Raw genomic sequence first — 27,723 nt, forward strand, 5'->3', positions numbered from 1 at the left:
TCAGCAAAATGGGACCACTGTGCTTTGTTTGGACTCTATCTTACAATTCCATAGTCAGAAAATTATTCCCAGGCAGGGAGCCAGGGTAAACAGGGGCCTGCCTACCTTATGAGTTTCTTTTCTCTTAGGGATTATTGATATGGGCTGCCTGTTAACCAATGCCTCAAGAGACAGTCAGCATGGGGTTTCAGAGCCAAAACAGAATAAGGAAGGCATCAACCTGGGAAGGCAGCCTGTTATAAGATATTGGAACCTAAGCACAGTAAAGACGGCGTCTGTGTAGGAAGACAGCCTTTGTATGATAGGAGCCTAAGAGAGGTAAAGAGAACATCTAAGCAGTTTTTCTGACCCTGAGCAGTGTGAGAGGGGTGTTCTAATTACTTTTGCAGTGTACCAGATTACTCCCAAACTGAATGGCTCAAAATAGCAATAATCATGTATTATCTTTCCAGGTTTACATGTGTCTGGAATTTACATAGCTCACAGCAGGAATGGTTTGTCTCTTCTCCACAGCATCTGGGATATCAGTTGAAAAGCTCGAAGGCTTAGAGCTGAAAGCATCTGAGTGTTCATTCACTCAAATATCTAGCAATTGATGCTGGCTTTCAGCTGGGGGCTTCAGTTTCTCTTTATATGGGCTTTTCCATGTGGTTTGAACTTCCTCACAACATAGTGGCTAAATTCCAAGGTCAAGCATTCAGAGAGAGAGAAACAGAAAGAGGCAGGCAGAAGCTGTGTTGCTTTCTAACCTAAAAAATCATGCAGCATCACTTTCACTGCATTCTACTGATTAAGGCAGTTAAATAGTCCATTCAGGTTCAAAGGGAAAGAACATAGAGCCTATCTCTTCAGTGGAGGAATATCAGTATCTTGTAATAAGGGCGTGTCAGATGGGATATATATTGGCATGACTTTTGAAAATATAATCTGCCACAGTGGGTGTTTGCATGGGGAGCAGGTTGTTGCAGGGTGATGGAGCACAAGTGAGATGAGGAGGATGTCCTTGCAGGAGAGCAGCCAGCTTATAATGTTGGAACAACAATGGAGAAGAAAGTTACCATGTGGGGAGTCGGCAGCCCCACACAGGGTGATAGCCCAAGCAGCCTGAGGAAGGTGCCTATTCGGAGGCGAGGACAACATTGGGTGTCTGACTCTGAGTGGGATGAGGAGATCATTCATTGGGTGCGAGAGTGCAAGGGTCAGTGACTCAGCACAGGGTGTTGAAACATATGTGGAGTGAGAAGAGCATTTGCGGAGGTTAAGAGGCAGTGGATTAGTGGGGAACTGGTTATGTTCAGGGGGACTAATCAAATAAGTAAATATATTAAGAATAACGGAAGCCACGTTTATCACTGTCAGAGAAAGAAGTTACAAATTAGAAAAGGAAAAAACTAGAATGAACCTTGTCATTTCACAGTGGGATAGGAGGAGTACTTATATTCCCTAGTTCTGTCCACTGGGAGGGTTTGGGAATAAGCGACACCTAAAAAGCAATGAGCACGCTTAGCACCCAAATCTTTGTTTCTAAACATGGCATAAAAGGAACTAGGGCTTCTTAAAGAATTGGCTGATTCCAGGGATGGGGCAAAGAAAGTACAAAATAAGCCTGGATATCTTGTACCAGAAAGTAAGGAAATATTTAAAGAAGGATGGGAACATGTCAAAATGGCACAGAAGCAGCTTGAAGGGAATTCTGCGGGCCAAATCTGGGACAATTGGAACTTCAAGATAAATAATGATGTATTATATATTATAACTAACTGAACAAAATAGGAATCCTTGAGTCTACACTGATGTAAATCATAAATTGAAAGTCTGAGGAGGAACAGGATAGTAGGTACATAATTTCAATGTACCGCCCCGTAAAATACTTTTTTTTTAAATATCTTTATTGGAGTATAATTGCTTTACAATGGTGTTTTAGTTTCTGCTTTATAACAAAGTGAATCAGCTATACGTATACATATATCCCCAATAAAATACTTTCAAATGCAAAGGAAAATCACCTTAATTAAGTGATCAAAGTGAACAACATTAATAATGGGACAAATGGAATTATGTGCCACCTAATAGAATGCAATGAGAAAAACAAGCTCATTTCTGTCGTATCATAGACTCAAGAACTGTTCCAGATTGAGGGAGACTAAAGAGACTTGACAATGTGATATAAACTTTTGCTATAAAGGATATCATTGGGACAACTAATGAAACTTTAATGGGATCTATGGATTAGGTGGTAGCAATATATCAGTGTTAATTTCCTGAATTTGATTCTTGCCCTCTAGTAATGTAGTGTGTCCTTGCTTGAAGGAAATATACACTAAAATATTTGGTGCAAGGGAGTATCATGTCAGTAACTTACTCTTAAACCATTCAGGAAAAAAACAGTTGGCCTCCATATTCATGGGTTTGTAAATGTAAAACACATTTATATCGTATTAGGTATTATAAGCAATCTAGAAAGGATTTAAAGTGTACAGAAGGCTATGCATAGGTAATATGCAAATACTGCACCATTTTATATGAGACTTGAGCATCCCTGGATTTTGGTATCCACAGGCGGTCCTGGAACCAATCCCTCATGGATACCAAGGGATGACTGTTCTTTTTACTATACTTACAACTTTTCTGTAAGTTTGAGGTTGTTTCTAAGTTATTAAGAAAACACAATGTGCAGTAATTGCAACTTTGATCACAAAACTTGAATTTGATTAAGACACAATCCATTACTAATAATGGATTTCACAGGAATTACCTACTCTGACATACATGTGAAATCTGCAATGAAATGTTTGTGTAATACAAGGAAAATATCAACATTATTTATATACTAACCAGGAACCTTGAAAACAATCACAATTATAGCTTTAAGTTTCAAAGAGAAATGTATTCTTCAAAATAGTAAACATAGAGTTTTTATATGACCTAGAAATTCCACTCCTAGGTGTATACCTAAGAATATTCAAAACATGTCCACAGAAAAACTTGTACACAAGTGTTCATAGTAGCATTATTCATAATAGCAAAAAAGTGAAACAATCCAAATGTCCATCATCTGATGAATAAACAAAATTGGTATATCCATGCAATGAAATTATATTCATTAATAAAAAAGAAGTACTGACACACGCTATAACATGGATAAAATGTGAACATATGCTAGGTGAAATAAGCCAGACACAATAGGTGATATACTGTATGATTCATTTATATGAAATATCAGAATAGGCAAATCCATACAGACAGAAAGCAGATTAGTGGTTGCCAGGGGCTGGGTGGAGAGAGAAATGGAGAGTAATTGCTAATTGCACGACTCTGAGAATATACTGCAAATCACTTAACTGTTCACTTTAAAAGAGTGAATTTTATGTATGTGACTATCACAGTAAAAAAAAGTAAAAATAATAAATCCAATGAAAGTCTAATCTAGTATTAAACAGATGAGAAATCTATTAAAACATTTAAATGAAATATCAAAAGTTAAACACATGACAAAGAATATAAATTTCTGCCAGAAGCCAACATTAGCCTAGAACTCAGTTCCCTTAGAAAACATGAACTCTGGGACTTCCCTGGTGGTGCAGTGGTTAAGAATCCGCCTGCCAATCCAGGGGACACGGGTTCGAGCCCTGGTCCAGGAGGATCCCACATGCTGCGAAGCAACTAAGCCCGTGCGCCACAACTACTGAGCCCGTGTGACACAACTACTGAAGCCCGCACACCTAGAGCCCGTGCTCCACAACAAGAGAAACCATTGCAATGAGGAGCCCACACACCACAACGAAGAGTAGCCCCCCCCACCGCAACTAGAGAAAGCCCACGCACAGCAACGAAGACCCAACACAGCCAAAAATTAATTAATTAATTAAAAAAAACAAAACAAAACATGAACTCTACACCTATATACCAGCAACAAATAGATTAAAAATATGATTTTTAATATACCATGCAAGGTACCTAGGAATAAATCTTCAACAAATGTTTATTACTTTTATGGATAAAATTATAAAAATATATTGAAAGACACTAAAGAAATGGATAATAAATGGAAAGATTTATATATCAAATTCATGATTAGGAAAACTCACTAACATAAAGATAGCAGTCCTCCCCAAATCGACCTATGCAATTTAATAATCAGATTCTAACATACATAAAAAAGGTTGGCCAAGACAATTATCAATAATGTAGTAAGACTTCCCTATCACATATTATAGATTATTATAAAGCTATAGTTTAATTAAAACCAGTTGTATTGGGCTTCCCTGGTGGCGCAGTGGTTGAGAGTCCGCTTGACGATGCAGGGGACACGGGTTCGTGCCCCGGTTTGGGAAGATCCCACATGCCGCGGAGCGGCTGGGCCCGTGAGCCATGGCCGCTGAGCCTGCGCGTCTGGAGCCTATGCTCCACAACGGGAGAGGCCACAACAGTGAGAGGCCCGCGTACCGCAAAACAAACAAACAAACAAAAAAAGCCAGTTGTATTCGCATGAGTTTAGAATAGAACAGTTTAGAGAGCCCAGGAACAGACCATTTCATATTTTAAAACTTAATCTATAACAGAGGTAACATAGCAAATCAATGGAGAAAGGATGCAACAGTACTCTCCGGAAATAATGCTACCTTTTATGGAAGAAGCTGGAAATATATATGTGCATTTTTAGTGATCACAATGACTAGAGGTTGCTACAGGTATTTAATAGGCAGGGATCATTAATACTAAACATCCTGCTATACATGGGACATGGCTGTACAACAGCCATATCCAAAATGTCAAAAATGCCCTTGCTTAGAAATCCTGAACTAGTCAGTAAATGGTGCTGAAACAATTCATTATCCATACGGAAAAATTAAAATTATGTTCCTGCTATATACCATATACAAAAAACTATTCCGGGGGATTAAAGACCTAAGCGTGGGAATTGTGAAAGTTACAAAAGCCACAGACCAGGAAAAGATATTTGCAATACATTTAACAAAGAATGAGTGTATCAGTGATTAATTGCATTTAGTTACTACTAATAAAAACAACAGTGACTTAAACAAGATAAAAGTTTAATTTCTCTCTCAAAAAAATTAAATCTAGGGGTAGGCATTAAAAGCTGATATGGTGCCTCCATGGATATCAAGGACTCAGTTTCTTCTATCATTTCCATCCTCAGTGATGCTTTATGGTCCAAGATGGCTGCTTTACCTTTAGCCATAGTTCCATGTTCCAGGCAGGAATTAGGAGAATTCCTAATTAAGAATTAGGAATTTTCCAGAATTTTTTCTCAAAAAAACGGCATTCCAGAAAGCCCCATCTCCTGACTTATTGTACAATTCATTAGCTACCTCTACCTGTAACAGAGGTTGGTAAATAAATTTTCAACTGGGTACAATACCAAAAGTTCTATAGTTGTACAGGGAGAGTGGACATTATATAACTATTTAGAACAGGGGTCAGCAAACTATGACCAGTGGGACAAATCCAGCCCACAGCCTATTTTGTAAATAAAATTTATTGGAACATTGTCATGCCCATCTATTTATACACTGCTTCTGGCTGCCTTCTCAGTGAGAGTTGAGGGTCCTTACAGAGTCTGCAGAGCCTGAAATATTTACTATCTAGTCCTTTACACAAAAAGTACACCCACCACCCCTAATCTAAAAGACAAAGAGGTACCAGGGGTTAAGAATCCGCCTGCCAATGCAGGGGACACAGGTTTGAGCCCTGGTCCGGGAAGATCCCACATGCAGCGGAGCAACTAAGTCCGTGTGCCACAACTACTGAGCCTGCGCTCTAGAGCCCACAAGCCACAGCTACTGAGCCCTTGTGCCACAACTACTGAGCCCTCATGCCACAACTACTGAAGGCTGCACGCCTAGAGACCGTGCTCCACAAGAGAAGCCACTGCAATGAGAAGCCCGCGCACCACAACAACGAGTAGCCCCCACTCACTGCAACTAGAGAAAGCCCGCACGCAGCAACGAAGACCCAACACAGCCAAAATATAAATAAATAAAAAATAAGTTAAAATAAATTTAAAAATAAAGACAAAGAACTCCTACTAATTAATATGAAAATGATAAATAAAATAATAAATGAGTATGAAAATATTAATAGGCAATTCACAGACTACAAATATGTGCAACATCATGTATGAACTTTTCAAACAATTCTAGGCAAAAGAAGCCAGATATAAAAAATACATACTGTAGGATTCCATTTATATGAAGGGCAAGAACAAGTAAACCTGGTGATAGAGGTCAGAATAGTGGTTATCTTTGGGGTTGGAAGAGGGCATCTAGGAGCCTTGTGGGATGCTGATTGTCTATATCTTGATCTGTGTACTGTTTTCACACATACACACACACACACGCACACCCAATATGTAAGTTATGCAGTTTTCTGTAAGGTGTGCAACTTTTCTCTTCTAATCAACCCCATTGCATCAGATACCTTTAAATAAAAAAAATTAAAACTCTGGCAAAGATGAAAAAGTTTGATAATTCACTGTTTTGGTCAAGAGTGTAAGAAAATAGGCCCTTTCATATGTTCCTGGTGAGATTGCAGATTGTAATAACTTTTACAGAGGTCAATTTGGTAACAACTTTCAAAATTACAAAAGCATGTATCTTTTGAGCAGCATTCCACCTCTAGAAACTTATCCTCAGATATGTTCATATATATGTAAAATAATATATGTACAAGGTCATAAATGCAGCACTTTTTTGTAATAGCAATGGCTATGCAGCCATCAAAGAACAAAGCAGTTTTTAAATAATATATATATTTGAATATACTATAATATACATAATATACTATACTATAATGTAATATATTCTTCAAAATATATTGATAGTGTTAAGTGGAAAAACAAATAGCCCTGGATAGAGTGTATAATGACAAGCTTTATGTAAAAGTTAAAATGTACAAAGTTAGCAAAGGAATCAATTAAATTTGTAAATAGAGAATCCCTGTCTGGTTCCTTGCTGTAACTGAAACAGCTTTAGTGTTTTGCCATTTAAACTGATATTCAACTGACAAATAGTCATTATCAAGTTTCAAGGGTTTCCTTCCCTATCTAATTGAGAATTTTTATAAGGAATGGTTTTTGAATTTTATCAAGTATCTTTTTAACATCATTGGCTTGTTCATATTTTTTCCTTTAATTCACTGATATTAAACATATTAATACATTCACAGATATTGACCCATCTTTGTATTCCTAGAATAAACCTTATTTGATTATTTAAAAAAAAATCAATCCGAAGTACATAAAACTAAAATAGAATAGAACTGGGTTAGATATTTTTATGATTGTTGACTATAAAACTTTAAATAATAGATATAATTAGAATAAAAAAGGAAAGTCTTCCTTCACATCATTATAATAACTTTGTTAATTTTTTTTAAGACTTTTTTTTTTAATGTTGACCATTTTTAAAGTCTTTATGAACTTCTTACAACACTGCCTCTGTTTTATGTTTTGGTTTTTTGGCCCCGAGGCATGTGGGATCCTAGTTCCCCGACCAGGGATCGAACCCACACCGCCTACATTGGAAGGCGAAGTCTCAACCACTGGACCACCAGGGAAGTCCCCAACTTTGTTAATTTTAAAACAATATTTTAAAAGAAATAAACCTAAGAATATAAACACCAGCATGATTATAAATATATTTGGCAAAGTAGTAGGCCATTAGTTAAATTGGGGGGAAAACTGTATTCCTATATACCAGTGGTAACTCAAAAACACCTAAGTTCAAAAGCAAGGAAAATGTATAATTAAATACTAAGTTCAATTTTAATATCAGTTGTATCTTACAAGAGATTTACTCAAAATAAATAATGAAATGATAAAGCGCATTAAATTAAAGGAAGATCTAAGTAAACTATATTTCTAGGTAGAATACTAAGTTCAGTTAAGGTACAAAATGACAGAAATGTGTTTATAAAGCGATTAATACAGAGCCTAGCATCTATTAAATATTCAATAAATTTTAGTTCTCCCTGCACCTAATTTAATATAATGTTGTAATGCAATATCAATTAAATCCCTCATGAATATTTTATAAAATTTCATACAAGGGAAAATAAAATTTATCTGAAAGAGCAAAGAGGACACAAATACTAAATAATACATGTTTTTTAATGAACACTAATAGATTTCCCAAGATTTTTAAAATATCATGAAAACCCTAAGATATTAAGTCAAATGTAGAAAAATTGTTCAAACAAAGTAGGTTCAACAGTAAAAGAACTTAATTATCCTCACACCATATACTATTTTAAAAGTCTGGTGAGTTAAAAAGTTAAACATGCAAAATTCTATTAAAAAGCTATGAAGAAGAATATTATAATATTCCATCTTTCTAAAGATAAAATCCTGACTAGCAAAGAAATTAAGGTCAAAAGTAAAATGGTTATATTTGAATTTTTTTTTAAAAATCTGTTACACAGTAAATACCAAAAGGAAAGCAGGGAAATGGGAAACATTTGTATGACATTCATAACTTAGATACTAATTAAAATATAGAGATAACTGATTGAAATATATAGTCAGTACACTAAAAGCTCAAAATAAGTCATCAAATTAATTAAATCATTATGTAAGGATAAAATTTAAATTCTTTACCATGGCCTACAATGCCTTACAAGATCTAGTGCTGCCTACCTCTCCAGTCTCATTAGCGCTTTCTCCCCTGGTACACCATCCTTCAACCACCCTGACCTTTTTCCAGTTCCAAGAACATACCAAACACTTTCCCTTGGAAACATGAAGCTCTCTTCCTCCTTAGGGCCTTTGCAGATGCTGCTGGTTACCTGCTGGAAGCTCTTTTCCTCATTCTTCACGTGGTTAACTCTTCAGTCTTCAAGTCTCAGATCTACCCTACATGATACCCTACCTAAAGTGAATCCCCCTTATAGTGTTCTATCTCAGCTCCCTGTTGTCTTCCATAGAGTACTTATGACCTTTTGTAGTTATTTTGTTCATTTGCTTTTGTCAGTCTCCCTCATTAGACTATTGAATCATGTAAGTCTCATTCACCCCATATTCCCAAATACAGTGTCTGACAACAAATGCACTCCATAAATATTTGTTGAATAAATAAAAACTGAAAACCCAAGTATCAGATAATAATGAAATTACTAAATTATGATATAATATATTAAATCAAGGAAATGCTATATACCTATATATAACTATTCAAATTGACAAGTATGGAAGTAGTAAAAGAAAATGTCTATATGAAATAATGGTGAATGAAGAAGCAGATCAGGATGCACATATATCATACAACTATGTAAGGCAACTATATATACATCCAACTTAAAATGACTAGAAAATAACTCATGGTGACAAAAAGGTTGTAACAATTAGCAGGCTTTTTGTAAAGAAAGCAGGTTGCTAACAATAATATTGTATAAAGTCAGTATTGTGGAAGAGTGCTTACAAAATAACAGTAAGTGAAAAAACAGAGAGCATAGTATTGTATGTACACCATGACTATAGCTAGGCCAAATTAAATATAGATTGAAAGAGGATACAGAAATAAAAATACCTATTGCATCAAGGTGAGAAACATGCATAAAATTTGCTTTTTAAATTTTCTTTTAAGGTTGTTGGTCTTTTAAAAATAATACTTATAATGGCAGATAGTCATGAATGAATAAATAAATAAATCTCATTATCTCAACACCCAATTAATAAAGGAGTAACATTTTAGGTAAATATCTTTAGTCTTTTTTTTCTAGTATATATAAGCAAAAATACCTGTAAAATAAAATTAGAACTACACTATACATTTATTTATTTATTTTTTGTGGTAAGCGGGCCTCTCACTGTTGTGGCCTCTCCCGTTGCGGAGCACAGGCTTCGGACGCGCAGGCTCAGCAGCCATGGCTCACGGGCCTAGCCGCTCCGGGGCATGTGGGATCTTCCCAGACCGGGGCACGAACCCGTGTCTCCTGCCTCGGCAGGCAGATTCTCAAGCACTGTGCCACCAGGGAAGCCCTATACATTTATTTTTAACGTGCTTTTTTTCATTTAGTAATATATCATAAACATTTTCCCAGTCTATATGGCTTAGTAATAAACTTTCAAAAACATTTTAAACAACAAGGTAATATTAGTAGTGGAGAGACACACTAGTGGACTGAGCACAGCAGAAGGAGTAGATCCAGAGCTCAGATCCATACCAACGTGCAAGTGTTTAAGCCAAACACTAAGCATCTCTAAGGATCAACTACTACATCCATAAAACAGAGCAATACTGAAAGAGGGTGAAGCTGATGCTTCTTTACAGCTATTTTAAAGAGTAAATAAACAATGTAGGAGGGACTTCCCTGGTGGTCCAGTGGTTAAGACTTCGTGCTTCCACTGCAGGGGGCACAGGTTCGATCCCTGGTTGGGGGACTAAGGTCCCGCACGCCGCGCGGCACGGCCAAATACAATAAAATAAAGTTAAAAATAAACAGTGTAGGAGAGGGAAGGCATGAAATATACTGACCAAACTGACAAATGCTAACTCCCAGAACAGTCTCCCAAGCAATCCATCAGACCAATAACATAAAACTCACACCATATCCCCAGGAGAAGTCCGAGCTGCCTTCAGTAGAGATCCCTGTGCCTGTATAACTTGGAAAAGCAGACCTTGAATTCCCAGTGTCAGCTGATGTAAAAGGTGATTCTTGTGTGATGTCAGACTCACTAAATGCACAATTTGGAAGGAGAAGAGAAAACAGAAAAATTCTTATATTTCCTTAAGTTTCTGCAGCATTAACTACTCAGCAATCTATTAGGTGATAAGCATGTGTAGAAATATATCCACAGAGGCAAAAATAAATTAAGGACTTGAAATGTAAGCATCATAGTAAAGTCGGATCTAATTCCTACAGAATTGATGGCAGCCATTCTAAATAATTCTAGTCTTAGTTTACAATAAATACTTCAACATTCCACTTATAATATCTACCCTTGAGAACTAAAGACATTTCAGAAACGTCTAGGAATTCACATAGAATAGTATGTGAACTTGTATGGCACTTTTAGTTTACCAAGCACTTTCACAGATATTAACCCCATTTTATCCTCACAACAACCTGGTGGTGCAGAACTCAACCCCTTTTTTAAGACAAAGAATCTGAGATTTAGTACTAGGTGTTGAAACTAGGTTTTATGACTGTAATTTTTCTATGATACCACATTGCTTCTCAGAACCCTCTGTGAAGTTACCGTATCCTCTATTTCTTAAAATAATAACTGCAGCTAATATTTACTCAGCATTTACTGTATTTTATCTCATTTATATTCAGAACACCCTTTAAGAGATACTATTACCAGGTAAGTAACTTGCCCACTATTATTCAGCTAATAGATGACAAAACCAGGATTAAAAATCAGATCTGTTTGGATTCCTCCTAAGTCTCTGTTTTTAACTACTTCATAATACTGCTTTTCAAAGGTTATAAAAATAAGTGTGTTTCCATTAGCTGTTCCAGAATGAAAGTTGAATGGTATTGAAAAAATGTGATAAAAATTCTTGTTTTCTTTCATTAGTACAAGGCTTGATACCAATCCTAAGGCAAAAAAACAAAACTTTTGCCATTATCAAGTGCAACAAGCAAACAAGTACACTTTTTGTTATTACCTTTGGGAACTTATGTCGTTTTCATGGCTGTCATTGGTAGAGGAAATTGCATCCAGCTGCTCTGGAAGGGGATGATGATTAAGAGAATGTTTTGTTATTCCTTTCCTGTGAAAGAGAAAAACAAAGTTATATTTCCTGTAAAGAAAAAATATATACTTTTCAGTAACTTGATCTACAAGTTCGTCACCTACTTCTTGCTGTTCTGGAACTGCACTGTACAATACAGTAGCCATTAATCACTAGCAGTTAAAATGTGGTCAGTTGGAAATGAGATGCACTTTAAGTGTAAAACACATAGGATTTCGAAGTCTTAGTACAAGAATGTACAATGTATCATTAATTATTTTATCTTGATTACATGTTAAAATGATAATATTCTGGATATATTTGGGTTAAACAAAATATATTCTTAAAATTAATTTCACTGCAAATTGAAAATATAATAAGGTATAACCACACACCTATTAGAACAGCTAAGATAAAATATGGTGATAACACTAAACGCAGATAAGGATATGGAGAAACTGGATTTCTCATACATTGCTGGTAGGAATGTAAAATGGTGCAGCCACTCTGGAATAATTTCAGTTTCTTATAAAACTAAACACATGTGTTTATCATGAGACCTAGCCATTGCACTCTTGGGCATTGATCCCAGAGAAATGAAATTTATGTTCACACAAAAATCTGTACACAAACGTTCACAGCAGCTTTATTTATAATTGAAAAAGGTTGGAACAACTGAAATGTTCTTTGACAGCTGAATAGTTAAACTTTGGTATATCTACACAATGGAATATGATTTAGCATAAAAAAGGAGTGAACTGATACATGCAACAACTTGGATGGATTTCAAGGGCATCATACTTAGTGAAAAAAGCCAGTCTCAAAAGGTTACATATACTATATGATTCCATTTATATTACATTCACAAATGACAAAACTATAGAGGTGGAGAAAAGATTAGTGGTTCCAAAAAAAAAAAGATTAGTGGTTCCAGGGTGTGAAGAAAGGAATGGATGTGACTGTAAAGGCATATATAAGGATGTTTCCTGGTGGTGATGGAACAGCTCTGTATCTCTATTGTATTGGTAGTTACATATATCAATAAATGAGACCAAATTGCATAGAACTATATATACATATATACAAAGAAGTGGATATAAAAACTGATGAAAACTGAATAAGGTTTATAGTCTAGTTAACAGTACTGTACCAATGTCAGTTTCCTGGCTTTGAAATTATATTATAGTTACGTAAATTGTCATCATTGGGGGAATCTGGGTGAAGGGCTCATGGGACTTTGTACTATTTTTGTAACTTCCTGTGAGTCCATAATTATTTCAAAATAAAAAGGTAAAAAAGTTAATTTCACCTGTTTCTACTATTTTTTTAATGTGACTACCTGAAAATTTTAAATTATATATGTGTTTTGTATTATATTTCTATAGGACAGTACTGTTCTAGAGAGTTCAACATGTGCATTAGAATAAACTATGGGATGGGGTCAATTATTATGTTCCAGTCCTAATCATCCACAATAGACTTTTCTTCCCCACAAAATTCTGTAGTCAAATAACATGATAGGTTAAACAAAGTTACACAGGTTTGCTTTACAAGAGGTCTTCCCAGGGCTTTTAATATGCAAATGTATATTATAAATCTAATACTCTTGTTTCACAGGAAAGGAAAGTGAGGCACAGAGGGATTAAGTAACCTGCTTAAGGTCATATGGCTAGTAAGTAATGGAGCCAGGATTCAAATCCAAGTAGTTTGTTTGAGGCTTCTCAGAGCAAATGAATAGTTTGAGATTTTAGTAAATTGTACCATTTTTGTATATAAAGATAAAGACCTAGTCAGCAGAGCTTGTACTTTAAATTATTTCTCAAATGGTGGGGCTGGATTTGTGTAGAGCTATTTGTACTTCTCTCATTCAATGATTTTACAACCAAAAGCTTGTCTTTGAGACAGTGGCGGGGATCAGAAATGTGGATTCCAGCTATGAAATAGAAACTTAAAACATATTTTAGTCTGTCAGAGAAATTTGGTTATGAAGTGACAATTAGATAATACCAAAGAAATATTAAATTTGATCATAGCTTTGTGGTTACATAAGAAAATGTGTATAATTTTTAGAAATGCATAATGAAGTATATATGGGGTGAAATGATAGTGTCTGGGGTTTTCCTTCCTTATTTCACAGATGACAGACAGGCTGAAAAAAATATATAGATGAAAGATGAAGCAAATATATTAAAATTTTGATAACTGTTTAATGTAGGTGATGGGTAGGTCATTATATTATTCACTATACATTTATGCTTGAGATTTACCATTTTTAAAATGTTAAGCTGTATATTTTATCCCAACCTCTTTTCAATATCTATAATTTGGAACTATTAGGGAGAAAACTAAAATTACTTCTTCAAAGCAAATGATCATTATAACATCTAAAGTAAAAATTACTTTTAATATACTGTTAGTTAGGGCTTCCCTGGTGGCGCAGTAGTTGAGAGTCCGCCTGCCGATGCAGGGGACACGGGTTCGTGCCCCGGTCTGGGAAGATCCCACATGCCGCGAAGCGGCTGAGCCCGTGAGCCATGGCCGCTGAGCCTGCGCGTCCGGAGCCTGTGCTCCGCAACAGGAGAGGCCACAACAGTGAGAGGCCCGTGTATCGGGGGAAAAAAAAAAAATTGTAAACCTAGTATCATGGTTAAGAAGTACATATATATATATATATACTGTTATTTAGATGCATATAATCTTATTATCATCATTATTCATGTTATTCTGACACTTCTAGAGAATCATCTTTTGGGAGAGTTATCTTTAGGGAGTATCAAGTCAACAATAGAGAACAAGTAACATAACCATACTGGGTCAATAATTCTGGCCCAATAAGTGCTATCAACAATTTTTTCCATAAATGATATTTTTTTTCACTTTCAGAACGGTCAGAATTAATTATAAAAGCAGATTTTTGCCTAAGCCCTGTTCCCTTTATTGGTAAATGACTTTCTTCTTCCTATTTGCTAAAAAAGCCTATTAACTGAACTGCTTCTGTGTCCTATCCTATTATTTAGTAGATAATAAGCTTCTGAAAGGCAAGGAAAGATCATAGACTGATTTTGTTTGTATGGCTATTGTACCAAGCAAAGGTGGGAAGGGACAAGGAAATTACCATTTACCGAGGACCTACTATGTGTCAAGCCCTATGCCATCACTTTAGATATGCTTTTAGATAAGGTCTTATTCCTATATTACAGAAATGAAGGCTCAAAGATTTAGTAATTTGCCTAAAATTAACAAGGCTACAGAAGAGTCTAAACAGAAACCCAGATGTGACTGAAGATATCATGCCTGTTAATTGCCCTGTATAGTTAATATTTAATTAATAAATGTATGGTTGCTAAAATTACATAGTTTAGTGGAGGAAAAATATTGGTATTTGGGGTTGAAAAACCCAAGCTCAAAACCTATTGGTTATATAATCTTAAGATGTGTACCTTTCTGATATTTCATCTGCCGAAAAACTAAAGATAATCATACCCATCTTACAGAGTTGTTAAGAGAATCAAAATGTGAAAATCTTTTTGAAAGTGTAAAGCATTAATAAATAAATGACATCATTACTTCCTACATTATAACACTTCACTAGGGGTGGGAGGTGGGTCTTTAAGCGGGAAATATTTGCTGTCTAAAGTCTCAAAAGCAAAATTGATCCTTAAGGATTCTGACACTAAATTGCAGAGGTGCAGAGGCAGTATGTGTAATGGTTATGACCACAAGCTTCAAAAACAGATTGACAACAGGTTCGTACTTCAGCTCCACCACCACCCTCTGGCTGTGTGATCTTTGGCATGCTACAATCTTTAAGTCTGGGATCTTTATCTGTAGAAAGGGCAAAATAATAGTTCCTATCTGGTCTCCTTATTGACACGATGGAGCTAATGCATGCATGTAAGCAGCTTTGCACTGTGCTTGGCACTAGACGTATTCAGCTTCATTGTAGCACTCAGCTATTAATAGCTTCACGAGTTGTCAATGGTCATTGACACTGGGGCACGAAGCACTGCGGAAACTACAAAATGCCTTAGGAAACCCAGTCCCCGAGCTCAAGAAGTGCAACCCAAGAGGGCCAAGTTCTGGGACAGCACAGGTAACACGCCCTTAGCTGGAGATGGAGGTAGAAGGGGCAACGTCCGGCAAGGCTGGGAGGAGAGAATTTCGAAGAAAATTTTCTTTCACTCGCCCTGGGAAAGGAAAAAGGAGCAAGGGACTGGTCAGGGAGGGTCCGCAAAGCGCCTGCGGCCCGCCTCGGCCTGGGCCGGGCTGGGGTGGCTGAGCAGTCCACTCACAGCTCCAAGTTCTGTGGCACCGCCTTCCGAGTGTATCTGGAGATCATCCTCCTCTTCCTCCTCAGCCGCGGCAGGGGCGGGCAAGCCAGGTTGGGGGCCTCTGGCCTGGCCCTCCCGCCGGCTCCGGTTCGGCTCCCTCCCGCCACCTTCCGGCCCCGTCACGCCCAGTCTCTTAGACTCCGGGCCGTCACTCCCACAGGATCCCCACCTCCCTAGTCTTCCGCCCTCCTTGCTTCCCCGTGGAGCCGGAAGTGACGAAGGCACACGGGCACCCACCTAATGCTCTGGCCGACGCGCAACAGGGACGACGCCCGGGGTTCCGAGACTGAGCCGGTTTCTGACTTTCAGAGTTTCTGCTGTCTTCTGGTCCCAGACGAGCGTGTGGACCCAGTCTGAGCCAGGCTTTGGCTGCTACTGGCAGCTCCCGACCAGCTCACGTGATAGGAGAGGCGGCTGAGGAAAGGTGCCACAGCAGAGACTTGCCGGAGAGGCCCAGGCCCTAGAACCGTAAGCGGAATTGGCTTCATTTTGTTGGATGAAGGAGAGCGCCTAGTCTGAGTAAAAAGCTCTAGACTCCCAAGTCAGGCCTCTGCTGCTTGGTTGCTCCTCTTGCTGTGCTCCCGGTTTTCTCATATGTACAGTGTGGAATTAGCCTGAGTGATCTCAAAGCCCCTTCTAGTGTTTTCTCATATGTACAGTGTGGAGTTAGCCTGAGTGATCTCAAAGCCCCTTATAGTCCTCGGGTGGGTAGTTAGCATCTGTCTACCAGGGTTAAAAGGCCAAATGATGATTTGGACAGAAAGTAGCGAATGAGTGTCTGGATAGAAGATGCAGTCGAGTTCCTCTCGACCTCGTTTTGCTATCCGTTAGAAAAACAAGTCTAAAAATTGAATTGCAGCCGTAAAGTGGATAATCCAAAACAGTGTCTTCCTTTACCAAGCCTCACCTGGAAGCAATAGTGAGCTAGTACTTTTGTTTGTAAGGGGAACCTTTAGAAAATAGTTATTTACCACCTCCTAATATACCAGAGCTATACCCTTTGAGACCTGAGAAGGGGGAAAATTTAGGATAGATAGTTGTAGGATCAAGAGCCATGGGCAGATTATTTGGGGGTGAAATGATAGGGCATGAATGTTTTGTAGTTTTGAATTCCTCTATGCCATACAACGGGAGAGATTTAATTCTGCAGAGTAAGGGATACTGCTTTTCAGAAATTTTAAATAATAAAAATTTAAACGAGGTACGGATTATAGAGATGATACAGTAACAGTCTTATTCTACAATTAAGGAAAAAGCCCCAGGAAGAAAGTGAAATGCCCAGAATAACACAACTGGGACTACTGGCAGAACTGGGACTTGTGATAGTGTTTCAAAAGATGTTATTTCAGTGTTTCTAAAAGTGTGTTATACACACCACTGCTAGTGCAAGGGCAAACAGTTTTTATTTTATTCTTACATACTTATTAGTTAATTTGGGAATGTGGTATTGGATTTCCATTTATTGTATTATATCAAAAGTTCCTTTAATGTAATCGTAAGTATAACAATGTCATTAAAAGTATGTTAAATAAATGTTATTATAGTTGGTATGTGGTTAAGGCAAAAATCATGATGATGGTATGTGGATAACTGAATTCTGGGAAACAACATTAACGGAATTGCCTAGCATAGTTCAGGGAATGGGATATTACTTCTACATTATTCTATATGGTTTACATTATTGAAACTTTAAATGTAGCTTTCAAAGAAGAATGGAGGAAAATATGAAGTTTGCTACAGTGGAAGACACTGTAGAATACCACCTGTTCCTGATACCGGATGAACCAAGGGACCCAGAAGAACACAGAGAGATTCTTCAAAAGTACATTGAGAAGATAATGACCCAGTTTGCACCTATGCTGTTCCCCTATATCTGGCAGAATCAGCCTTTCAATCTCAAATATAAACCTGGGAAAGGTAAGGCTCTTTTGCTTATTTTGCTTTGATATGTGTGACTTTTAATGTCATTCTGACAACAGTGATGTATAATAGTCCATAGTTCATTCAGTGTTAGGAGATTTTTAAAAATTAATTTATTTATTTTTGGCTGTGTTGGGTCTTTGTTGCTGCGTGTGGGCTTTCTCTAGTTGCAGCGAGCGGGGGCTACTGTTCATTGAGGTGTGCGGGCTTCTCACTGCGGTGGCTTCTTGTTGCGGAGCACGGGCTCTAGGTGCGTGGGCTTCGGTAGCTGTGGCATGCGGGCTCAGTAGTTGTGGCTTGTGGGCTCTAGAGTGCAAGCTCAGTAGTTGTGGCGCACAGGCCTAGTTGCTCCACGGCATGTGGGATCTTCCAGGAATTGACCCCGTGTCCCCTGCATTGGCAGGCGGATTCTTAACCACTGCGCCACCAGGGGAACCCTGTCAGGAGATTTATATTCTGAGCTTTTTATGGTGTTTGCCTCTCTTCAGTTAAGCCCTTGAACTTAAAAAAAATTTTTTTTAATTCATGTTGATGGATGCTTTCTAATACTCATTATCTTAGGAACTAATATATATTCAACATTATTAAGCCATGGCTCTTCTTTTGAACTTTAATTACTATGCCATAATGTATCTAGGTACCTATACTAAACAGGTTCAGGCATCTGGCTTCCTTAACCATAGTTCTTTTAGCTGTTACTCTGTATTCCTCAGTCTTGATAGTATGTTTACTAGGCTGCCTTTCACATAGTTGTTTTGGTAAGGATCTAAGAGTGGCTCTGCTTGGCTTATAAAGAGAAATAATTGAGCTAAATGACCATTATTTGCCACTCGGAAGCATTTTGAGGTTCCTTCACTGCTTCCCTGTATTGTCAGTGCTTGAGATCTGACCTCTGGTCAAGTATGGTACTTTGTCCTGTCATTTCTTATAACTTTACTAAAATGAATCATGGATAGGTGACCAAGGCTCTACTCATGCAGTGATTTCTGTGGGGTCTTATTTCAGATCAGGAGCGTGGCATCTTGTGATATCACCATTCTGGCTCTCAATTTAGTGCTTATCTGTTTCCTTTTGGCTAGCAGTTGCCAAATGCAAAACGTTAATTTTACTAAACACCTATTCACTGAAACACGTGATATTTATTGGCAAGAACACTGTCCCATTAGCACAGCCAAAACCAATTCCCTACCTTTTTTCTAGAAAATCATTTTTACACAGTGTTTTCTTGTCTTGCTTAATGGGATTGCTAGCCACCTAGTTATCAAGCTTGTTAGTAATTCAGAATCATCCTCAACTCCTCACTTCACCATGTTCAGTCAGGCACTAAATCCTAGTGTGATTACTCCTAAAATATGACCCCTCTCTACATCTGTTTGGCTACAGTCTAGGCCCCCTTGATCTCTTCATCTGGAAGACTACAGTAGCCACCTAACTAACCTCTCTGGTTCCAGTGTCTGCAGTTCCTGACCCTGTTGCCAGTTACCTTTGTAAAACACAAATTTGATCATGTCACTCTCCTGCCTAACATCCTTCAGCAGTTCCTTATTGCTTCTGGATGAAATTCAAATTGAAGTTTAATATGTAAGGTAGATAAAAATAGACACCCTAACTGGAGCTTCTATACTTGATGAAACTTGGGAAATCTGGAGTAGGGAGAAGAGTTGGTTGGGCAGTGCTTCCCACCTGTTTGGGGATTCTTTTTGCCGTGGTAGCTCTCGAGACACTCCGCACTAGTTTGACCTTCATTCTGTTAATATGGTATATTACATTGGTTGGTTTTCTTGTGTCAAATCATCCTTACATTCCAGGAATAAATGCCACTGGGTCATGGTGTACAATCCTTTCAATGTGTTGTTGAATTCAGTTTGCTAATGTTTTGTTGAGGATTTGTGCATCATTATTCATCAGGGGTATTGGTCTGTAGTTTTCTTGTATTGTCTTTGTCTGACTTTAGTATTAGGGTAATGCTGGCCTCATAAAATGAGTTTAGGAATGTTTCCTCCTCTTCAGTTTTTTGGTAAGAGTTTGAGGAGGATTGATGTTAATTCTTCTTTAAATGTTTGGTAGAATTCTCCAGTGAAGTCATCTAGTCCTGGGCTTTTCTTTGTGCAGAAGTTTCTGATTACTAATTCAATTTCCTTACTAGTTATAGATCTGTTCAGATTTTCTATTTCTGCACAATCCAGTCTTGATAATTTGTGTGTTTCCAGGAATTTATGCATTTCTTCTAAGTTATCCAGTTTGCTGATGTACAGTTGTTCATAGTGTTCTCTTACAGTCCTCTTTATTTCTGTGGCATAGGTTGTAATATCCCCCCTTTCATTTCTGATTTTAGTTATTTGAGTCTTTTCTCTTTTTTCTTAGTTAATCTAACTAATGTTTTGTCAATTTTGTTGATCTTTTAAACAAACCAACTCTGTTTAATTGATTTTTTAAATATTGTTTTTCTATTCTCTATTTCATTTATCTCTACTCTAATCTTCATTATTTCCTTCCTTTAGCTTTGAGTTTAGTTTTTTCTTCTTTTTCTAGTTTCTTAAGGTATAAAGTTAGGTTGTTGATTTGACATCTTTTATAACTATAAACTTCCTCTTAGCACTGCTTTCACTGCATCGCATCTTTGTGGCATGTTGTGTTTTTGTTTTCATTTGTCTCAAGATATTGTCTAATTTCTCTTGTGATTTCTTCTTTGACCCATTGGCTGTCTGAGTGTCTTGTTTAAGTTCTACATATTTTTGGATAATGCACTTGTTTGAAAATTTATGCTGATATTCCCAGAACCACGCTATTGTCTGTCATGCCTCTGTGTTTTTGCACATGCACATGTTCTCTTTCTGGAAAGCCTACTTCTGGTCATTCCTCCAGAGGAGTATAGCTCAGATATCACATACTTTATGCTCACATAGCCCTCAGTGTATAACTCTGTTCATCATCTTGTTTTGTGATGCTCGGTTGTCTATCTCCTGTTGTCTAGACCCTAAGCTCCTCAAGAATAAGCTTCTTGTATCTTGTTCAGGATTGCAACCCCAGCTCCCAGTATAGTACCTGGAGCATAGCCAGTCAATAAATGTTTGTTTAATTGAATGATTACTTGTACTTTTATTTGCACTGGTATATTTATTTGGTTATATGATTGCTTTTCTTTTGTTTTTAGGAGGTGTTCCTGCTCATATATTTGGCATGACAAAGTTTGGAGATAACATTGAGGATGAATGGTTTATTGTTTATATAGTAAAGCAAATTACAAAGGAATTTCCAGAGTTAGTAGCAAGGTATTATAGCTTTATTAATAATTCTAAAGGAATTCTATTATTGAAAATGACTACATTTTTATCCATTTAGTAGTATTTTTTTCTGTAGTCTGGTGGAAATTGTACAAACTTGGGATGTAGATTTTAAACGTGACTTCTGTATTTTCTTCCTTTTCTCTTGTGACTTCCTTTTCTTGAAGAAGAATTAAAGAATCATTTGAGAGGTCAACTTCAAAAAAATTTCAAACAAAACCTGCTTATTTTAGATTTTCTCTTTTTCTTCTTGTTTTGAAAGAACAAATACACATGGTAAATAAAATTCAAACAATACAAAAGGGTGTACTGCTCTGACTTCCCAAAAGTAATCACCATCAAATTTCCTGTGTCTTTAAAAAAAGAAATTCATGTACAGATATACATATTTCACAGATTTCTTTACTGTGTCTTCCTCTATTAGACTATAGGTATATTTTATGAGAAATCATATACAGAAGAAATTTAAAGAGAAATCAGTGCGCAATTTTATGGACGGGAAGCAAAGTAGACGACAGTGCATTCTAATTCAGTTTTAAAAATGGGAATGGATAATTATCTGTAATTCCCAAGTTTTGCCAGCAGAGGGCGCTTCACCCATTTAACATATGTCCTAGTTTTCCTCATCAGCCCCCAAATTCTGGTCTTCTATCCACCCAGTCTTTTCCCCAGCAAAACAAGAAGAAAAAAAGAACAACAATTTTGGAAACTTGTTATTATATCAAAATTTCAGGCATACATAAAAGTAGAGAGATGGGTACCTTCACGTACCCATCACCCAGCTTCAGTAATTATCAACTCCTGGTGATTCTTATTTCATTTACTTCCTTCCCCACTCCCCCATCACATAGCAAGATTATTTTAAAACAGATCTCCAGTATTATGTCATTTGATTTTTAAATACTTCAGGATGTAAATCTAAGAGATAACAAACACTACTGTTACCATACCTACAAATACATAGCAATAATTTTTTTAATGAATGATAGAATTTTAAATGAAGAGACACAAAAATAGTAGTTTCTATCTTTACTAGGATAATAAGAAGGGGGCAATACCTTTCATGTGCTGATTCTGATTTTTATACATGTAATGATGGTTCATACCTACACACTAGGCCCCTAAAGCTCTTTAATAGGCATCCACTGTCTTGTCGGGGTTTTTTTAAAAATTAGAAAAAGGAAGAAGTTTTTCCTCTATGTCTCTGCCAGATTAATATTCCTAAAGTAGAGCTCGAACCATTTTACTACGCTACTCTAAAACCTTTCATTCATTTTGTCTATAAAATTCAACACATTCTCGTTGATTCTGCCAACATTTAAAGCTCTTCACAAAATGATATAACTGTGCTTTTCTAGTCTTGTTCTTTACTCGTTGTCATTCTTCAAATATCTACCTTAACTTTGCTACCTCCATGATTTTGCTTACGCTCTTCTCTCTCCCAAGAACATCTCTCCTTTTCTCCGTATATTGTTCTCTCCACCCATTAAAAGTGAAAAAAATCTAGAACAGTATATATGATATGCTACCTTTTGTGCAACAAGAGAAGAAAGAATTTATATTCCTATTGGCTGGATTACACATAAGCAAACTCTAGAAGGATAAACAAGAAATAACAATGGTGGAGGGGTTGTGCATATAGATACAAAAGCAGGAAGGAGACTTTTTCATTGTATAACTTTTTATGTAATTTTTAAAAGTTTTAACCATGTGACTGTATTGCCTATTCAGAAATTTAAATTTTTTAAAAGTCATGCAAATGAGGCAAAACAAAATTATCTTTCAAGGTCCAGTAATACCTCCTCCATAAAGGTTTTCCTAATCTTGGCTATATGTGATTTTTTTTTCTTTTGAAACCCCATAGTACTTTATATTTTTTCCATATTTTTTCCTATTGTTATTTATTTATGTACTTATTTTTCTCTCCTTATCACCCTCACCTAAGGAATTCCTCCTTAAAATCTTAGAGTCTCCTTCAGTGCTTAATGGTATCTTAAACATTTTGCTTAATTATAGCAATCTACACATGGTACATACTCATATATTTACTAAGATGAAGGAGAAAATGTATTAGAACAAATTTGCTTGATTATTAGCAAATATGTGCTTTTTTGAATATAAAGTTAGAACTTCTTTTGCATTAGGATTGAAGACAATGACGGTGAATTCTTGTTAATAGAAGCTGCTGACTTTCTCCCTAAATGGTTGGATCCTGATAATAGTGCCAATAGGGTAAGTATATCCAAGTCTGGAAAATCTATGGAGGTGAAATCATGTTGCAACATTTTCATATGCACCGAGAGTTTGTCACTGCCTGGTATGAAAATTAAAACATCATTTTGCAGGTGTTTTTCCATCATGGGGAGTTGTGCATTATTCCTGCACCAAAGAAACCTGGAGCAGTATCCTGGTTACCCACCACACTCCAAACAATCTCACAAGCACTGAATATAATCTCAACACACCCAGAAAAAATTTTGGCTTCAGAATCTATACGAGCTGCTGTGAATAGACGCATCAGAGGGTAAGAAAAATAACACTTTCACTGCTAGTCAAGGAGCCTTTTGATTTCATGTCGCTCAAGTCTTCTGTTGAATCTGGAATTTCTTTCACCTAAATTAATGCTAATTTTCATGCTGTCTTCATCCTTCGTGAAATTGACCAACAAATTAAACTTACGTGTTTTAAAATCAGGAAACAGATGTATCTTTTAATTTCCATTTAAAAGTGTCATAGGCCCAATATTTTTGCATTTATTTACCTTAGATATTATGGCTAAGTATTATGTAGATCCATAGATAGAAATTTTCAGACCTTTAGAAATGGAAACCTAAGTGAGCACAATTGTGTTCAGGCTTTTTCTGTGGTTCTTGGAGTATATATGGGATTCTTTGACCTAGGTGGAGCACCTTAGGCTCTATTCAGAAGAGAATACCTTAGTCTAATAACATACTAATTCAGCCATTCAAATGTGAGTGCCTATTAAATGTTTAGCACCATTCAGGTCTTAACAGTATTAAACATTTCTTTTAGCTTCGCTTCAGTACACTTTGTACCATTTTTTAGGAGAATAAATTCTGATTTTATTTTTTATTGGGCCACCTTAATCCCTTTTCTTTATTTTCCATTTCTTCCCGCTTTTTCTGTCTCTCTTCCTTCTTGTAGTCTTTAGTATATACAGTATCTTTTTTTTCAATTAATTAATTTTTTTGGCCGCGCGGCTTGCAGGATCTTAGTTCCACGACTAGGGATTGATCCTGGGCCGCTGGCAATGAAAGTGCCAAATCCTAACCACTGAACTGCCAGGGAATTCCCTACAGTATCTTTATCTTCACCTCTCTTGTCACTTTTTCCATCTCACTCTTGGTGAACCAAGACAAGATAAAATGTTAAGGGGGAAGTAAATGGTATAAGAATCCTGGATGTTTACATATCATAAAATAAAAATAATTATGTTACCTGTCACAGATACCCAGAAAAAATTAAAGCCTCCCTTCATCAAGCACACTGCTTCCTTCCAGCTGGCATTGTAGCAGTGCTAAAGCAGCGCCCCAGATTGGTGGCTGCAGGAGTCCAGGCATTTTACCTGCGGGACCCCATTGACCTGCGAGCCTGTCGTATATTCAAGACATTCTTGCCTGAAACACGAATAATGACTTCGGTAAGCTAGTTCTCTTGGTCATTTAGTTTCTCTCACTGGAAATAAAATTGAACATTATTTAATTGTTCACTAGAAAAAAATGGGAAATATTCTGTTTCCTCATAGCAAGTTAATATACATTTAAAAATTTTTTCTTTTCTCCTATCCGGGGGAGGAAGATTGTAAGAGACCTGACTCCTTATTTTATATTTCAATGTTTCCTAGCTATTTCTGACCATATTTTCCCTATTTGAGTAGTTATATCCTCTTAACAATAAAACATTTCATTTCTTCCAGAGAATTAAGAATTATTCTGTATCATCCACCCACCAAAATTGCTGTGTAATGTAACTAATGATTTGAATTACCTTAGTGATAACTAAATATAGTCAAGTGAAGGTAAATTTTATGGGTATATGAATTATATCTCCGTAAAGCTGTTATTAAAAAATGTAGGCAGTAAATAGGTTGGATCTTCTTTGCATTTATATGAATATGAAGCTCATAAATGAAGTTACTATGAAGTTATTATTAACTATGAAATGATATTCAAATTTTTAATTTCAGGAAAAGACTCACATATTTTGTGCCCCAATATCCAGGTCACTTTCACTAAATGTCTGTATGCACAGTTGGTGCAACAAAGGTTTGTGCCAGACCTGCGGAGTGGATACAGGCTGCCTCCTCCATCTCATCCCCAATACCGAGCCCATGAATTGGGCATGAAGTTGGTAATGTTAAACCAGAAAATTTTATTTTCTTCCTTTATGTCAAAGGGCTCTTAAGAGAATAATGACAGAGGTTAGAAATCTAGATATATACCCTATTAATGTGAGAATGTAGTAAAATGTAGCATTTCAAATAAGAAGGAAAAGTGGATTATTCAGTAAGTGATGATAAAACTGTGAAGCCATCTGAAAAATTAAAGTTGATTACCTCACACCTATGCCAAAATAAATTCCAGTTGGACCAAATATTTAAATGAAAAAAACAAAACCATAAAATTTGAAAGAAAACATAGGAAAACTTTTGAAAATCTGAGTAGGAAAGGCCTTTCTAAGCACGACTAGAAACTGTGAAAGAAAAGATTGATAAATTGGATAATATAAAAATTAAGCGGGCTTCCCTGGTGGCGCAGTGGTTGAGAGTCCGCCTGCCGATGCAGGGAACATGGGTTCGTGCCCCGGTCTGGGAAGATCCCACATGCCGCGGAGTGGCTGGGCCCGTGAGCTACGGCCGCTGAGCCTGCGCATCCGCTGAGCCTGCGCATCCAGAGCCTGTGCTCCGCAACGGGAGAGGCCACAACAGTGAGAGGCCCACGTACCACAAAAAAAAAAAAACATAAATATAGTCAAAAGACAGTAAACTTCGTGAAAGTGTAAACTATATTTGCTATTTATTTAAATTTATTTTATTTTTGGCTGCATTGGGTCTTCGCTGCTGTGTGCGGGCTTTCTCTAGTTGTGGCGAGCAGGGGCTACTCTTCGTTGCGGTGCATGGACTTCTCATCGTGGTGGCTTCTCGTTGCAGAGCGCGGGCTGTAGGTGCGCAGGCTTCAGTGGTTGTGGCACACGGGCTTCAGTAGTTGTGGCATACGGGCTTCAGTAGTTGTGGCACGTGGGCTTCAGTAGTTGTGGCTTGCGGGCTCTAGAGCCAGGCTTAGTAGTCGTGGTGCACGGGCTTATTTGCTCTGCAGCATGTGGGATCTTCCTGGACCAGGGCTCGAACCCGTGTCCTCTGCATTGGCAGACAGATTCTTAACCACTGCACCACCAGGGAAGCCCTATATTTGCAGTTTAAATGACAAAGAGTAAAAAAACTAGTAAATGACAAAAGTTGATTTATCTAATATATAGCATTCCCACAATTCAATATAAAAAAATAGTACTAATCAATCAAAAAATCATCAGAAACCATTAACAGTCCACAGAAAAGGAAATACAAATGATTTTTATGAAAAATGTTGACACTTGCTCATAATAAAAGAAATGCAGTTTAAAGCTACAAAATAGTATTTTTCACCATTTGATTGGCAAGTACCCATAAGTTTGATAATACATACTGGATTTATAAAAATACATAAAGAGGTACCCTCAAACATTATCGATAGGAATATAAGTTGAATCAGTCTCTTAGAACAGTTTGTCACTTTCCATAACATTTAAAATGCACAAACCCTTCTCAGCATTTTCACTTCCAGAAATCTATCCTCCATATATTTTACTTGTGCCCAAAGACGTACAAGGATACTCATGAAAGCATTGTTTATAGTAGCAGAAGATTGGAAACTACCAAAATGTCTGTTAGTAGAGGAGTAGTTGGATAAATTATGGTCTGTCCATGAAGTGGGATGGATAAATTTATATATGCTCATATGAAATGATCTCCAAGGTATATCACTAAGTGAAAAGCAGGGTTCAGAGCGGTGTGTATGTTGCCATTTAGTGATAAAAGGGATGGAGTAGGAGGATGGACATATGCAGACACACACATATCTGCTTGAGTGCATAGATTACTTCTGAAAGGATGTGTAAGGAATTGGTGACAGTTTTCTCTAGAGTGATCAGGGAAGCCCCCTATTAGAATTATTTTGCCATGTGCATTTATTATATTTTTTAGCCAAAGGACTCTTAAAATGAAGTGATTCCCTCCATTTACTATGCCCGAGACTATGTTTAATTCATTTATAATTCTGTTAGACAAGAAACCTTTTGCAAGCCTTTTTTCTTTTCTTTGTGAATTTTATTTTATTTTTATACAGCAGGTTCTTATTAGTTATCTGTTTTAAACATATTAGTGTATACATGTCAATCCCAACCTCCCAATTCATCCCACCACCACCACTCCCC

General features: G+C 37.0%; 2 protein-coding genes across 3 annotated transcripts in view; one reads left to right on the plus strand and one right to left on the minus strand.

The window, feature by feature from the left end:
* LOC112404939 (protein FAM149B1-like) overlaps window positions 1-16,191 on the minus strand; it is a gene marked incomplete at its 3' end in the record, with an annotated part of 28,255 nt that extends 12,064 nt beyond the window's left edge. Inside the window, exons 1-3 of the mRNA XM_024753129.1 lie at window positions 15,992-16,191; window positions 11,634-11,738; window positions 10,564-10,693 (exon numbers count right to left, since the gene is read on the minus strand). Coding sequence (XP_024608897.1) covers window positions 10,564-10,693; window positions 11,634-11,738; window positions 15,992-16,038 — 282 coding nt within the window. The remainder of the gene's footprint in view (window positions 1-10,563; window positions 10,694-11,633; window positions 11,739-15,991) is intronic.
* Window positions 16,192-16,258: 67 nt separating this feature from the next.
* The window catches only part of ECD (ecdysoneless cell cycle regulator), a 27,426-nt gene continuing 15,961 nt past the window's right edge, over window positions 16,259-27,723 (plus strand). For both annotated transcript variants that reach the window (XM_024753136.1, XM_024753137.1), the window contains exons 1-7: window positions 16,259-16,498; window positions 17,730-17,947; window positions 21,105-21,222; window positions 23,379-23,466; window positions 23,580-23,758; window positions 24,703-24,895; window positions 25,477-25,605. In XM_024753136.1, the coding sequence (XP_024608904.1) occupies window positions 17,743-17,947; window positions 21,105-21,222; window positions 23,379-23,466; window positions 23,580-23,758; window positions 24,703-24,895; window positions 25,477-25,605 (912 nt within the window). In that variant the 5' untranslated portion in view covers window positions 16,259-16,498; window positions 17,730-17,742. The remainder of the gene's footprint in view (window positions 16,499-17,729; window positions 17,948-21,104; window positions 21,223-23,378; window positions 23,467-23,579; window positions 23,759-24,702; window positions 24,896-25,476; window positions 25,606-27,723) is intronic.

The sequence above is a fragment of the Neophocaena asiaeorientalis genome, unplaced genomic scaffold (assembly GCF_003031525.2).
Source record: "Neophocaena asiaeorientalis asiaeorientalis breed wild unplaced genomic scaffold, Neophocaena_asiaeorientalis_V1.1 scaffold719, whole genome shotgun sequence".
Classification (NCBI taxonomy): Eukaryota; Metazoa; Chordata; class Mammalia; order Artiodactyla; family Phocoenidae; genus Neophocaena; species Neophocaena asiaeorientalis.